Source organism: Pleurodeles waltl, chromosome 3_1 (assembly GCF_031143425.1).
Source record: "Pleurodeles waltl isolate 20211129_DDA chromosome 3_1, aPleWal1.hap1.20221129, whole genome shotgun sequence".
Lineage (NCBI taxonomy): Eukaryota > Metazoa > Chordata > Amphibia > Caudata > Salamandridae > Pleurodeles > Pleurodeles waltl.
In genome coordinates, this window is record NC_090440.1 from 226,642,136 (window position 1) to 226,658,321 (window position 16,186).

The 16,186-nt window shown below is 44.7% G+C and overlaps 1 protein-coding gene across 1 annotated transcript in view; it reads left to right on the top strand.

Moving 5' to 3' along the window:
• Nucleotides 1-10,925, top strand: part of HCN4 (hyperpolarization activated cyclic nucleotide gated potassium channel 4) — a 674,065-nt gene extending 663,140 nt beyond the window's left edge. Inside the window, exons 7-8 of the mRNA XM_069222233.1 lie at nt 3,459-3,623; nt 6,593-10,925. Coding sequence (XP_069078334.1) covers nt 3,459-3,623; nt 6,593-8,118 — 1,691 coding nt within the window. The 3' untranslated portion in view covers nt 8,119-10,925. The remainder of the gene's footprint in view (nt 1-3,458; nt 3,624-6,592) is intronic.
• Nucleotides 10,926-16,186: the final 5,261 nt, after the last annotated feature.

The following is a 16,186-nucleotide window of genomic DNA, read 5'->3' on the forward strand; positions in this document are numbered from 1 at the left end:
TTTTTCTGCCGGATTGCCCCCGGCTGGGGGAATCCTCCATGGCGGCGCTGCTTGCAGCGCCGCCATGGGGATTCCGACCCCCTTCCTGCCAGCCTGTTTCTGGCGGTTTTCACCGCCAGAAACAGGATGGCGGGAACGGGTGTCGTGGGGCCCCTGGGGGCCCCATAAAGATTTTCACTGTCTGCTTAACAGACAGTGAAAATCGCGACGGGTGCAACTGCACCCATCGCACCCCTGCAACTCCGCCGGCTCCATTCGGAGCCGGCTTCCTTGTTGCAGGGCCTTTCCCGCTGGGCCGCGGGCGCTCTTTTGGCGGTCGCCCGCCGGCCCAGCGGGAAAGCCAGAATGGCATCCGCGGTCTTCTGACTGCGAAGCGGCCATTTGGGGGTTCCCGCCGCCCGCCAGGGTCTGAATGACCCTCATAATGCCGCCTGTATTAGTTCTGAAGCACTCTTTTGTATGTAGGCAAGGTTCAAGGTATTTAAACTGCTGAAAAATAAACGTGTGATGATTATACCTTTATTTCTTAGCACATTTAATAGTTCAATCCTTGCACAGGTATAGAGAAAAAGAGTGCTTCATTACTCTTAAAGACTACATTACTAATATAGTCTGTACTAGTTGGGAAGTGCTCCCGTTTCCCCATGCAAAGTCTGCAGCATTTAAACTGCTGAAAATAAACGTGTAATCATTACACGTTAATTTTTCAGTAGTTTAAATAGCGCAAACCTTGCTCAGGGAAAGGAGAAAAGAGCACTTCATAACTAATACAGACTATGTTACTAATGTATTTTGTATTAGCTATGAAGCTCTCTTTTTTCCATATGCAAAGTTTGCGGCATTTTAACTGTGGAAAGGACATGTGTAATGTTCATTTCCCACTATTTCAACTGCTGAAAAAGAAACGTGCAATCCATTCTGTGGCAGTTATGGAGCAGTCTTTTGACCCTGGGCACGTTTAGCGCTCTATAAAACTGCCATGTACTAATCCTTTGTCTCTCAGGGCCCCACTGCGGCCAATTCATCCCTCTGACTGCCCTCCTGTGGTCACTCCACACATCCCAATGCTTTGCACATCTGATATTACCAATGCCTTTTCTCCCAAGTTTCTCATTTCAAGTTACCTTGTATTTCTCCATTGCTTTGTTCACTGTTTCACCCCTTGTTTCCTTCATTTCCATTTGAAAATGGATCCTTTTGATCCTTTCTTTGCCACTTTCTGTGATTTCCCTTATTCTTGCTCCCTCCGGCACCGGTCTCTATTGTCAGCGCCTCTGCTCATGCTGCTTTTAATCAGTTGTATTTATTTGGTCAATGCGTTAAACACATACACAAAACACCAAAGGTACCAGTCATAAATGTGGAAATTACTCATAACTGAGTTATGCAAATATTTTGTAAACATGAAAATGAGAGTTGAAGTTTGGAGGCCTGCCCCTTAAGACATTCCCCTCTGCTGCAAGATGATGTATTGGTAACTGATGGTCAGCGAGAAGGAAGTCTGCGTGTGTATGGTCTTTGCCGCAATTTTCATTTTTTGCTGCAGATAGAGGAAGAAGGTAAATGGAAGTGCTTCGGTTATATGCAGAGCCACTGGAATTATGTGGCAGGAAAAGACCAAATTATGAGGCAGGGTTGACCAATTTATGTGGCAAGAAAAGTCCAGTTATGAATTTACAACACCAATAGATCTAACTAAAACAAATGCAAGACCTATTGCATTGCAAATGATTGTTATTACTTTTTCCAGCTGAGCCTTCACAGAGAATATGTTTAACCATGTGAGCTGCGGATCTGTTTTGATAAAACAAAGGAGAGGCAACAGATAATTAGATGGACTTTGGTCTCATAGAATATAACTTCTCTCTTCATAATGGTCACTTGGAGCAAATCATTTCGAATCCAAGAATGAATGCTGTAAAGCCCTTGAAACATGAACCTGTACTTGTGAGGAGAGATTGCATGTACCCCATAATGAGACCAGGATACGGGGAGCCCCAGAGCGACTCCACAGTCCAGTCTGGTTGACCTCAATAAGTAAAAATTCAGTGAGGTGCAAGATGAATAAATCCAGTGCTGTCCCTAATTTTCCTTACACTACATTTGAAAAAGCTTAGCCTGGTCCATGTTGTTAAAAGGACGCAGATTTGTTTCCTAATTGACCTACATCTATAATTCTCTGGAACAGTTGGAAACCACATTGATTGGCATTGAAAAGAGTGTGCAACTGAAATGGAACTGAACTTGCTTGATCACCTCCTTTTTCAGAATTCTGCTTAGCAAAACAAGTTCATCTACATGTCTGTTGCGGTCCTCTGAACCCAAGTTAAATATTTTAGAAGAGATTGCTGATAGATGTTTTGAGTGCCATAGATACAGTCCTTTCTCTAGATGATATTTTTGTTGGCAAAAAGATTAGGAATGCTAGCACAGCATCAACCTGTCTATCAATGGGTTTGATCTTTTATAACATTCCCACCTTACTTTTTCCCCAGCACGAGCGAGAGCCAAAATTAGGAATGTATGACTGCTAGTAAGGATATCTACTTTGAGTGAAATTTGGAGATATAGTAATATTTTTGGTTTTGGCATTGTAATTAAAGAACCTACCAGAAAGCTATACTGTTGAAGGTATTTTGAAAATGTGCTGAACTGATGTGCGCTGGTTGGAGCATTAAATGCTTGGCCAATGCAAGAAAGAGCTCAGGTGATGTATCAGGTGTGGACCTGATTTTAGATTCTCAGTAGGCCATTGTATCTTAAATGAGAGCTCTATGACACAACTGTTTGTGATTTTTGTAGGATTCCTTGATTTCAATTTTAAATTTGTTGTTCCATTTGTTAACAGTCGCCTGGCCCTTTGCTTAGAAATGTGTAGTTTTTCTGTTCAAAGAAGTAGAGTGCAACTGGACCAGGTCTGCGTTATGAGAGTTACTCTATCCAAAACAGATATGCAACAAATATAAAACAAACACGGCTATTGATTAATAGGATTCCTGTTTACTTCTCTTGGTGGAAGTAGTGTTCTTCACCTAAACTGTTCTTTAATGCCTTTAGAAATACCAGGAGCAAGTTATTACCTTTGCGAAACATTCTTAAAATGGCAATGTTCATTAAACAGGTAGTAAATACACGGGTAGAGCAAACTGGCACTGAGTAGAGATGCTGCTAAAAAGAAAATGCTCACATACAGTTCATGATTGTGAGGGGGTGACAAGAGTTGGTAGGTGGAAGGTGAGGTTGGTGGTGAGGCGTGGTACTTTCTAACAGAGAATGTTCTAAACATAGTCAGCACTTAGAAAGGAACAGGGTGGGAGTGTGGAAGATTTCCTTATAGTAAATGTTAACCGCTGCTTTGAGACGGTGGTTTGTATTTGAAATGTATTCATTGTTTGTGAAATGAGCTCTGTATGGTGATAGTGTGTGACATTGTCCATTTCGCCTTAAATTTGCCATAGAGATCTGTCTGCTGACCCGTGGACGTCGCACTGCGAGTGTTCGTGCTGATACCTACTGCCGGCTGTACTCTCTCTCGGTGGACCACTTTAATGAAGTGCTGGAGGAGTACCCCATGATGCGTCGGGCCTTCGAGAGTGTGGCACTGGACCGGCTGGACAGGATAGGTGAGGAAGTCACTGAGGAATAACAGCTGTAAGCACCAAGCTCAGGTTCCCAAAATAAGACAGAGTTAGTGAAGCTGGAGTAGCCAATGGTTAAAGAGCCATCCTGCGTTGTTGTGAAATCTTGTCATTCATCAAACACCATCGACAACCAGAGGCAGAGTGGTTCAAAGGACAGATCAGTGCCTCTTAACAGTGGCAAGGTTTAGGGAGAGTCATTCACGAGTTAGACTTGCCTTAAATGGCAACAACTATTGGCAAACTCAACAGGTCTGGGTTTAATGTGCTAAAGCATGCAGTGTTAACACATCAGAATGAGACACATGGGAGGGAGCCAGCATGATTGGGCGTAGAAGGCTATAGTTGTAAAGTAGCCCCTCTTGCAGTTCAATGAAAGTACTCGAGTGCAGGCATAGGGATTCACGCAAACAGTCTATAGCATTAGGCGAGTGACAGTACGCCACTCGGCTGAGTCAAGACATAATTGAGAAAGCCTCAAGCCAATGGCTGAAAGAAACTGGTCAAAGAAAACTACTGGTTTATGGGGTGGACCAAAAGCCCGCTCTATATATATTGGTAGCAAAATGTCTGTGTGAGAGCTGCACCGTCCAAACTCAGACCTAAAACAACTTCTCATTTGCATAAACATGCACAAAACAATAAAGGAAGAAGTTCTCTTGCCAACCAACTACTCTACAATGCACACACCAAAGACTAATCTGCAGATTATGCCAGGCAGATGCAGTCCTCTGGGATTAAAGCCATTGAAATCACACACAGAGATGGAATCCCAGGTTGTTTAAAAACTGTGTCATTTCTCCAACACAAGCGTGTAGAACTGTGGAGAATAGCGCTGTTGTCCCCACCAGCGGATAGAACACCAGGGAATGGAATAAAGCATGCTGCCACACCTCAATGAAATCGTATCATTCCGCAATATGTACAGTTGCATGGTAACTAAGAGCGAGGGAAATCTTGTGTATATCTCAGCTCCCAGAAAAAGCTAGAACTCAGTGGAACTGAATAACGTTTGCAATCACTTTAAATTAGAAATCAAGAAAATCCATAACCCATGTACTTGGACTCTTATGGTTCCATGCTATATGGATGGAATCCTAGAGACTGTCATACCCATTGCACTCGGCCAACACCAATAGATAAATAATTTACAATCAAATGCCACTAACAGAAAACCCAGAAAAAGACTAAAATAGCTCTTCCAGCCAGTTCTTTTCGCCGACACATCCAACCCCTGAAATGAGAATGATCCAAGCAATGAGCCCCTACCAGCAAACATAATCAAATCCTTTTCTGTGGGATCCACACCAATAGATTGTAATGCAGAGACTCGAATGACCCATGCAGATGAACCCCAGCAACCAGTAGTACCCCACCAACAGATTGAAACTCTAGCGACTTGGACTGTAGAATCAGTTCCTCCCACTGACGGATCAGACCAGGGATTGAATGGCCGATGCAGTCAGAACTCTCCCAACAGGTGTAACCTCGTAGGCTAGAATAGCCTTTGCAATAAGAACTCCATCAGAAGATAATACCACCGAGATTTTGAGGACGACTAATATAGTTGAACATAACAGGTGAAGCCCGAGAGAGGGGGAAAACCATGACAAACTGACACAGCAATAGACAAAAAACAATGAAGTCTGGCTTTCACTAAAACGTTAACCTCTAGAGAATGGACTATCCTTCGAAGCCAAACCCATCCAAACAGGCAGCCACCTAGGGACTGGAATACCAAGTGTTGTTCAACTGACACTGTCAGATGGGACCCAGAAAAACAGTTCAATTTCTATACATTTCATCTGCAAAGATCCATCCCAGACCTAAGAAAAAAAGAATTTCCATTTATGAGAATTTTAATTGCACCTGGCACTCAACCAGATCAGACCTAATTCTGGGTCCTTAGTGGAGCCCAAAATAAATATATTTACACCAATCATAGCCAATAATCGTAGATAGCAAAATTAACTGGGCAAATGTAAAATCAAGAAAAAAGGAACAACAAGTTCCCGTTTTAGAACGAGTTTGGAGATCTAACAGCTGAACTATGGATTTTTATAAATATATTTACAATGCCAGCGGTGCAGTGCAGTTCGACAGGTGATTGAGGTGTGTGGCTCTTATTGCTCTAGATATGTATAAGTTTATACTGCACCAGTGGATTTATTTCAGCAAACTCTCCTACTAAGTAATCACAGTTGCGCTTCATAGCAAGTTTTCCTCTGTTAATGCACACAACTGCTTCAGGAAAGAGCCTGTAAATCAAGAAAGGAATGAAGATCAACTAATGTAATTGGATTGTGGTCAGAGTGCTGAAACACAAGCCTATATTCATGATCAATGTGTCTGGTGCATAGAGCTGGAACACACATGACGTGCAGTAAGGCAGAGAGGGGCATCGACAGAGCTGTTTAATACTCTGAGGCTCGGTACTATTGCAGGTCAGATAGAGATTTGCAGATATTGGTACTGAACAATATGGCAGCGTGGAGGTGCTGTATCGGTGCCTTGTGTCTCTTAGTACCAGAATACAAGGACTGCAGCAATTTTTAAATGAGGTACAGTGAGTAGAGTTTTTTGATGTTCTGGTTTTAGACTACCCAGAGATAGGGTAAATTAGGAGTTGAGAGCATCAGAAGAACTGTGGGTATGCCTCAGATTAAGAATATCAAGTGATCGTGCAGGTTAATTTTAATGAGGTTTAAGATTACAGTATACGTTTTAAGTTCTGGAACCTGGGGTAGTGCATTGGATCAGCCTATAGGATGCATAACAGTAGGAGTTATCAACTCCAGAGAAAACCCGAATGTCTGGAATTATAAGGGAATCTCAACCCCAAGTAGGAGAGCTGCAGCATAGGTGACAAGAAGAATGTACCTTGAAAAGTAAAACTAAGATAGTGAATCTCACCAAAATTGGTGCCTCAGTTAATCTTTTCTTTTGTTTTCCAGGCAAGAAAAATTCCATCCTCCTTCACAAAGTTCAGCATGACCTCAGCTCTGGAGTCCTAAATTACCAGGAGAGTGAGATTATCCAGCAGATAGTACAGCATGACCGTGAGATGGCCCACTGTGCTCACACTGTACAGGCTGCAGCTGCTGAGGTATCCACCCCCACGCCTGTCATCTGGACTCCTCTGATCCAAGCACCACTGCAGGCTGCTGCTGCCACCACGTCAGTTGCCATCGCTCTTACCCATCATCCACGGCTTCCAGCAGCCATTTTTCGCCCTCCCATGTCAGTTTTGGGCTCTTTGGGCCAACAGCCTGGTCAGACACCCAGGCAGCTTAAAAGGCTTCAGTCTTTGATATCTACCGCCGGTCCTTCTTCTGTGGGATCATCAGCAAGCACCTCATCCCACCTGCATACCCCCGGACCTGAGACACCCACTTCATCTTCATTCCACATTCATCAGTTGGCAGGCTATTCTGCCTCTGTTGGCTTAACCCAGTGGCACAAAACCGCAGTTGGTTCACCTTGTACCACCTCAAGTCAACAAAGGTTAAGTGGTCTGTCCTCTTTTGGATTAAGCCAGTCACCACAAGTTGCCTCCGGGTCTCCTTTGGGCAGAGGACCACCACAGTCAATTGCAAACAGCATGCTTGGCCACTTTGAGCCAGTCACGAACAACTCTCCATCAGCTTCCTTCAGCCAACTCTCCTCCAGTTCACCTGGAAGCCATCTCAACCAGCTTCAGCCCTTACTAAAACCGACACAGGTTGGACCATTTCAGCAGCAGCCATTGACCACAGGACATTTGGGGCACCAGCTCCCGTTTCAGACATCTCCTGTTTCTGTTTCTCCAACCTCCAGCTTGAACCAGCTGGCACAGGCGGCAGGAGGATCTCCTTCAAATTCGTGCCAAACACAGCCAAGCACAGCAGGGCCATTCTCTGCAACCATCGCCCAAATGCACCAAGATAGGTCGTCGTTTGCCTTTACTCCGCCTTTACAGCAACCTGGTTCCCCAGTACCTGGGTACACACCATCAGGTATCACGCCACCTGTGCAGAGCCCAATTTCAGCACAAACTTTTCACTCCAGCCCTCCCGGATCCACAAGCTCCCATGGGTCACTGCTCACTCCACAGACAGCTAGCCCTCCACTGCAGTATCTTCAGCCTAAGAGCTCACCGCCTTTACCAGCTGGTCGCTTGACCCAAGATATCAAACTAATTTCTGCTTCCCAGCCATCACTACAGCCACAGGATATGAGTCAAGTTATTGGTCAGAACTCTCTGCAGTCCTCCAGGGAATCCCTCACAGGCTTCTCTGCATTTCCTGGTGGGCCGGGAGTTCCAGGTAGACCTTGTAGTGCTCTGCCAGAGAGAATGACTTTGCCACGGCAAACATCCTCTGCATCTCTCTTTGGGGTGACGGTAGTTCCGCCTTCCCTGCCAAGTGGCTCTCACAAAGACTCTTTAGCTTTCACGGAAGAGCGAGAACCTTTCAGATCCAAGCTGACTTCAAATTTGTGAACACCTAAATTCACTTCCATTGCAGGCACTATATCTCCTGTGGTCTGTCTCCTTGGCAGACCCCATAAACTCCTCACTTTCTCTTTCCCCATCATTATTCAGGTTTAACTGTGATATTAGAAATAATAAGAATTAACAATCAAATTAAAAAGAGAAAAAGGTAAGCAAATATTAGTAGAGCTATAGTTTTTTGGTCACAGGATTTTATAGAAGATTTTCATATTTGAACACGAAATAGAAAACAAACCTAATATGTAAGGTATAACCTGTACAATAACAGTCCCCAGGATGTCTGGCCATGTAAGATCAGCTGGAAGGAAAAGAGTAAATCCTAACAATGTAAATGGCCCAGAAGAGGCACTTTCAGGTGAAGTGCCTGGCCTGAGCTGCAGCCGGTGCAACTATGGAGATATCAGTGTTCATTACCAGCCTACAGGGGTAGTCCAGGGACAACCTCCTCTATAATTGCTCTCATACACTGGTTATGTTATGTTGCTTGAATTTATTCACTCTAGCAGCACCATTTTATGGGATCATGGGTAAGGAAATGATGCTACTGAAGTTAAAGTCTCTACTTCCTGTGGGATTTTACACACATGACTGTACATCGTTCTTTTGGGGCAGCTTTTGTAGGGGTTTCTAAGACAGGACACTATAATACTTGTGAGTTCGTTGTACCCCAGTGTCTCTCACACTCACTGGGTCTATGTGTGCTTCTGACACAGGAAGTTGTGTAGCTGAAATGAAAGCCTTACGCTCTATGTGGAACTTCCTGCAGAAGCATCTCTGCCATTTGTTCACAAAGCTTTTGCTGGGGTTTCACATTAAAATGATGGAGATGATCTTTTTGAACAATGTAGACTATCTCATCCAGAAATTTCCCTGTAGCTGCATTGAGTGACGTTTTAGGAAGAAGAACTTCAGGTATCTCACTATAGGACGTGCAGCTACATACCAATGTGGTTAACATTTCTCAATGGACAGTTCTCTAGCTCTCACAACATCCGCCGTATTAAGTTAACATTGTTTTTTTATGACATGTTTCAAACCACAATACTCTCCACTATTTATTAACGTGTGCAATAATAATAGTAACGATCTAGAAAAACAGGCCAAAGTGAATATTGGGTGCAATAGCTCTGTCTTCTTGTTTTACTTCCTTTCTTTTTTCCTATAGTTCCATCTTCTACTGCATCCCTTGTCTTTTCCCTCTGCCTTTTTTCTCGTCCTCTTTTTGAATACTACCTTTCTCTCTTTTAAAGACTTCCAACTTTCTCTGATTGCTGTGTTTCACCCACTCAGTCTGTTAATGCGGAGAAGGGTAGCACCATTAGTTCCAACCTTACCTAATTAACAGGGACATTGCCAGTCAGTTTCTAAGGAGTACCTCAAGTGGTTGATACTTCCAGAGTTCCTGGCCAGTAGCAAGACACTGGGAAAGATGAAAATTGGGACAACAATATTTGAGGGATAATGTGACGGAGGAGAACTAGCTATTCAGTATCTAAAGGTACAATGACACAAGACCCCATACGACCCCATTCCTGTGGTTCAACACAGATGTGATCCTTTCTACACACGTGCACTTCTACTCACTTCAGAGTCCCCCTTAGAAATGTCCTCCTAGCTTTTCATTTTGTCTGGGATATTGTTTCGTGTCTCATCTCATTTCCCACAGAACTAAGGAACAACTCCGAACATCAGGAAGGATGGTAATTATATAACATCGAGCACAGTACAATGTAGCCAAAGCCACTGAGTAGGACAAATCAACCCAGAGAGGAAGAAAAGTGTAGTCAAGATGAGTTTATGATAAAAGCGAAAGCTTCAGGTGGGCTTAGTGGTTCTTACGTGTTGTTCAGTTCAGTATGTATGTAAGATTAACTGTCTATAGGATTTCATTTATTGGGACAACACCAATCTAAGCACTGTACGTTTGGGGTTCCACACTGGAGAGATGTTGACATGATGGTGATGTCAAGTGACTAAAACAGAATCAAGTGTCTGAGTTACAACCAGACGGCTATATTTACTCTGATTGGCACAGCTCAGATGTACTGTGCTGCCCAGAAAGGTCCGTAGACTGGAGCAAAACCAAATGGGCAGTTCAAGACCTAAAGTTCATTACTGGAATAAGTCAGTTTCGAGCCCTGGCCAGCTAAGGCAACTGGACAGCCTTACTAGGAGTGATCAGTGCTTTAAATGGAAAAATAGAAGTGCAGGTACTCTGTACCAGAGTACCTGCTTGTTTCTGAGAAGTGCCGGTACTCTCCAATTAAAAGTATTACGTTTTTCGTGAGATATGCCGGTACTCTCCCTCTCAAAATAAAAAAGTGCCGGTACTCAGTACCGGAGAGTACCGGCCCATTTAAAGCACTGGAGTGAATGCATACTTCCATCTTTATAGATCTCCTGCTTATTGCCCTACACCCTTCGTTTCGCCAAGGCGCAGTGTTATATGGATGCACTTTCTGAAGAGGATGTCTGGGCTCCACAAAGCTGTGAGATTGTAGGGGTGTCCCAATCAGGCAGGAGAAGACCCACTGAAGCAGATGAGTGTATCACTAGGTAAAGAAGTGTTTCCTAACAAGCACCTTCCCTCGCGTGTGATCTCTAAGAGATTCTTAGCCGTCGGGGTGATTAACATCCCGTCCATTTCCTGAAACACGAGCTTTACTAAAAACTAATCACAGAGCGGAATCAAATGTCACACTTAATAGAAAACATGTTATTTTTTCCATGTTTTATGCAAGACAGTGAAAGCTGTCGTATTTCAAGCATTTTTGCTATGTTTGTTACAATAAAGAAACAGCAATACCACAAAATTGCAAATGTCTATTTTCCACTTGGACGTCCTCAGTGTTTCCACAAAAGTGACATTGTTTCCTGTTGTGTTGTCATTTCAGTTGCGTTTCCAATGGAATGTATCATTCCTAAAGCAGCTACTTGGATACTTTGCCATGGTATGCATTGGCGATGGGTGGAGAGGGCGGTTCATTGTTAAGGTGTTACCCTGTTTGTGCTGACTTAAGGGTATGGATGCATCACTTTGGTTGCCCACCTCCCAAGTGTTCCTTGAGCTACTGCCTTCCTTGTTCACAGGTGGTGTGTTACCATAATAGAGAGGTTTTGTCTCTTGTTAGATAAACTTAATCACTCATCAACGTTTCTCACTACCTTCTGGAGGGTCTTCATGACAACAGTCATCACGGCATCACTTCCTTTCACAAATTGGCCCAAACAATTTTTGTTTCTATCTCACAATTTATTTAAAAAAGTTTTGTAAGTGATATTAATTACATCAGATTTGACTTCAGTAATTCCAAATCCAACAAAAAAAATCATTATGGTGATTACTTGGAGAAAACATATTGTCACACAGCCTTGAATACCTAAACCTAAATAAATAAAATATTTGTCGACCGCACTTTAAGGTACGCTCACCCATACTAAAAATTTCTTTATACATCTTTGATGATGAGGATGAACAGCTATTTCTAGAATGTAAGCCAACTAAACGCTGTGTTTGCCTAAGAAGACAATAAGCAGTGTCAGGTTAAGTATTGCAAAAACATATTTTCAATCTTTTCTTAAATACCTAGGGGGTCATTACAAGTTTGGCGGTCTCATGACCACCAAACATGCGGTGGGCGTCGGACCACCAGGGGACCGCTGCCACCACAAGTTTCATAGATCCCAACGAGTTGGCAGCAGTCAAAGTCGTGGTCAGCCACGGCTGCACTGATTTCAGCACCCTGTGTTGGAAAGCCAGTACTGGGGCTACAGGGGGCCCCTGCATGGCCCACAAACATGTTGTTGGCCGTGGAGGTGCCCCCCCATTCGCCACCCACAGAATGTGCACTGCCTGCTACAGCAGACAGTGCGCATTCCAAGGGTGCTGCGGGCACCTCTGTGCAACGGCATTGGCCTTGGCTCCCTGAGGAGCTGTGGACAATGCCGCTGCACAGTTTCCACTGGGCTGACCGGCAGAAACCTCCTGATACTGTGGTCAACCCAGTGGAAGCCTTGTAATAGGGGGAAAGACCTCCAGCTCTGTGGCAATCTCCTCCCCACGGGTCTGATCATCCAACGGTAGGACCCCCATGCACGTAATGAAGCCCATAGTTGGCACTCAGACACAACTCAAAATAAAGGCTCTTCCAGATTGAGATGCTAGCATTGAAAAGGCATGACCCCCGCCCCTTTCCATTGACTTTTGAACCATGTGGTCACAAGACAGCACAATGAGGCCGATAATAGTGCTGGAAATAACATATAGGGGCATGTTTATGAAAAATTATGCACAACTGCGCTAGTGCAGTTGTGCGTCATTTTTTTTAACGCAAGCTAGCACCATTCCATAGCGCCGTCCGTGCGCCATATCTAAGAAATGACGTACGATGGCTCTAAGGAATGGTTAGGGTTAAAAAAATGACACTAACATCTGCAACATGCCTGTGACGGGCCGACCCAGTCCGGCCCGCACTGTGTTCCTGCTTGTGCCGACTCTGCCACTGCTGACCCGGATCCATCTCCGGGGTCAGCCAATCGTGAGGTCCATAGTCATTCCTGGCGGGGAAATGGACCTTTAAAACCCCGAGCTTTGGGTTTTAAAAGGGTGGAAGCCGACGAGGAAAGGAGGATCGGGAGGAGAACGACATCGGTGAAGACACGAAAGCAAGAAGACGAGTGCGCATCGGAGGAGGCAACCGGCGAATCCCCTATCTGAAGGCTGGCAGTCTCAACCAGGGACGAGGAGTGCGGACTCTGGGAAGCGGAACGCGACCTCCCGCCACGCTCCAGGAGGAGCGTGGCACTGGCAGGTGCGTGGCAATTTCCTGAACAGGGTTAGGGAGATTGGGAGGGGAAGAAAAACTAAAAGGGAGGGGGACGGTGAAGAAAGACCCATATCCACAACATACACGGGGGAGGTGGAGGGCACGTAGTAACAGTAACAAAAGCACAAAGGGTGGGGGAGGAAAAGAAAAGGAGAGAGAGAAAAGCGGGACAGAAAAAGGAAAAGAGGTAATAAGGACTGCGGATAAGGAAAACAATAGAAAACCGGGGAGATAAACCAAGAGTAAGCGTAAGAAGAGGCAGCGCGCCAGCAGAAAAGGGACCAAACCAGATGAAAAGAGTAGATTACTGACTAGAGAAGATACCACAAAGCTTACAAGAGAACAGGGAAAGAAGGATTGAAGAAGAGGAAGAGAAGTAGAGAAAGAGAGAACAAAAAGAGTCCTAAAAGATCTGGAAGTAAACAGCAGGAGAAAAGGGAAAGACAGAGGCAGGAAGAAAACAAAGAAAGGAAAGAAAACGTGAAATACTTACAGAGATTATTTCTCTTCCTCCCACATATGCTTCCCGAGAGACCTAAAGGAAGAACAGAAGAAGAGGAAGAGACCGTGAATCCCTGTTTGGCATAGAGACTTGAAGAGAGACCACAACCCAAAACGCATTCCCATTCAATTGGACAGTTGTTTGCAAACAATAAAATCATATTCACCCATCTATTCAACGCCTCATGTGCCATCACTCGCGTCAATCCTGCAACAATGCCATAAGGAAAAATTATGCTAATGCTGCAAAAGTGTCTCTAGTCTGCCTTGCGGCACGTAAACATGCCACAAAAGGGTTAGCACCATTGTTTACCACAGTAGCCTCAAAACAAAATGCACAAGCAGGAAAGAGTGCAATTTGCAAGAGAAGATGGAATTATCAGGCCAGGAGAGAGCCCAGGGAGAGTCCAATCACCCAAGTACCAGCAAGGAGGACCTAGAAAAGTCCCAGGAGAAGGAGAAGAGAAAGCACAAGTGTTGCTTTAGCAAGGAGGAGCATGACATCCTGGTCAGAGAGGTGACGGAGCACCAACACCAGCTCTTTGTCACCTCCAAATTGCCAGGTGGTAGGAGAGATGCAATATGGCAGCAAATAGTAGACAAAATCAATTATTAATCGTGGTTTCTTTCTATATTTCCCTAGGTTTTTGATTTTCATATTTGTGGAAATTTCCACCATTTAAAGGATTAGGTATGTTAATAGGTCCTGACGAATCGCATAAGGTAATTCTTCTATAATAAGCGAGAAACAAGTTGACCGATTACAAAGAGTAACACAGGGGATCCTGTGTGCTCTGTCTCTTGTATACTATTTATCTCCAAGAGACACTACAACTACTACTATACCTACCTACACCTCTAAGGGGTTTGTGGACATTATCCCACTAACTCCCCGTGTTTTGGTTTTTAATCTTGCCAGAGGCATGAGCACATTAAAATTACTAGTTGTTACCTCTAGGCATTTTTAATCTTTCTATTTACCAATCCTTCACTTCATTGTTCTTGACCGGCTTTTCTTGAATCTCAAAAGATCTCCGGCAAAGTGCCCCCTTGCGGGGCCCGTCAGGCATTGCAGCGCCGGCCTGACGAGGAGCTGGCCCTATGATGAAGCATGTCACCGGATGGTGAGTGAGGGCTCTTGCTTCGAAAAGCTTTGGTTCTCAGTTAACGACCGAACCATTTACCTGATAGAAACCCACAGTACTAGGTGGAACCGTGTGTAACCTTTTTCTACGATTTATTGTCCATTGGGAATCTTGCACACGGGACCAGGAGTTACTCTCCGAATATCCCAACTCTGCCCCCCCTTTTGTTGATTTTCCGACGGAGCACCAACACCAGCTCTTTGTCACCTCCAAATTGTCAGGTGGTAGGAGAGATGCAATATGGCAGCAAATAGTAGACAAAATCAACAGCGTCGCTGAGGTGAAGAGGACTGTCACTGAGTGCAAGAAGCGCTGGCACTATTGCAAGCGCAGGATCAAGGAGAAACTCGCCAGGAACCGTAAGGCAGCTCTGCTGACTGGAGGTGGAAGTCACGCACCACAGGAGGACCTGGATGAGCTGGAGGAGGTGGTTGCAGAAGTCATCCCAGAGGAGCTGGTCAGTGGAATCACAGGACAGTGCAGACTACCAGGAACCACCACAAATGGAGGGTACGTTGAAGGGGGGATATCTAGAACTCCACAAATGGCAAAAGGGGGAGTCATAAAGGACACACTCTGCATGCTAAAGGGTTGCATCGGGACACATAGGTCCTGAATCAAGACGCACCATCACCACCCAAGCCACACATGTACTGACGCTTTGGTTGTGCTGTGCATTCCAACATATACACAGCGTCAACATAGACCACTCACTATGGCTATACTCCACCATGTAAATGTGCACCACATTGCCTGGTAGGCATGTGCAAATAGTGTGGCTGTGGCTTTGCCATTACAACACCAATTGATTATTGTCAAAGCCCCTGTACCAACACACCGTAGACATCAGAGACTAGGACGGAAGTCAATACCACCTCAGAGGTTGTGTCAGGGTGGTGTCCCTGGCCAAAATGCTTCTCTTCCTCATTGGCACATTGCCTTTACTCATGTGTGATGCATCTTGCAGCACATTGAAATGCCATCTCAGCAAAAATAGCTTGTACATGTGCAGGAAGGGACACCTCCCTGCACATGAACAAATCATCCCTTCATGGTACGCACCCAGTCATCATGGTACAGCAATGTCTGTGTTGGTGCAGGGAGAATAAATCTGTGCAGACGCAGAGGGAATTGCAGGACTGTACAGTATTCAAGTAAATATAGCACATCCTTGCATGTCTAAACTGCTACAGTGTACTGCAACACATATTGCAGCTGCCCTGAACCATGCCACATGAGAAAAATCTGCCCTAAAGCTTGCAACCTGTGGAACACAACCCATACAGGGTGAACCCACAACAACTCAGACACAACCATAAGCGCCATATGGGAATGGCTACAAAATAAAATACATATAACACATTGTGCATGTATGTGAACATCATGTGTGCAACTTTACAAGTAGCTGCAGTCTCACCATCTGACAAGATAGAGGGCTAGATCAAACAGAAAATTATGGTGTGTGCTGCTATGCCAAATTAGGCAGCATCACATTTTCAAAATGCAGGGATGCACCATATACATAAGAATACAGCACACCCCTGTGTGCCCCCCTGCGCTAGTGGAAATAAGCTCTCGTGCGTC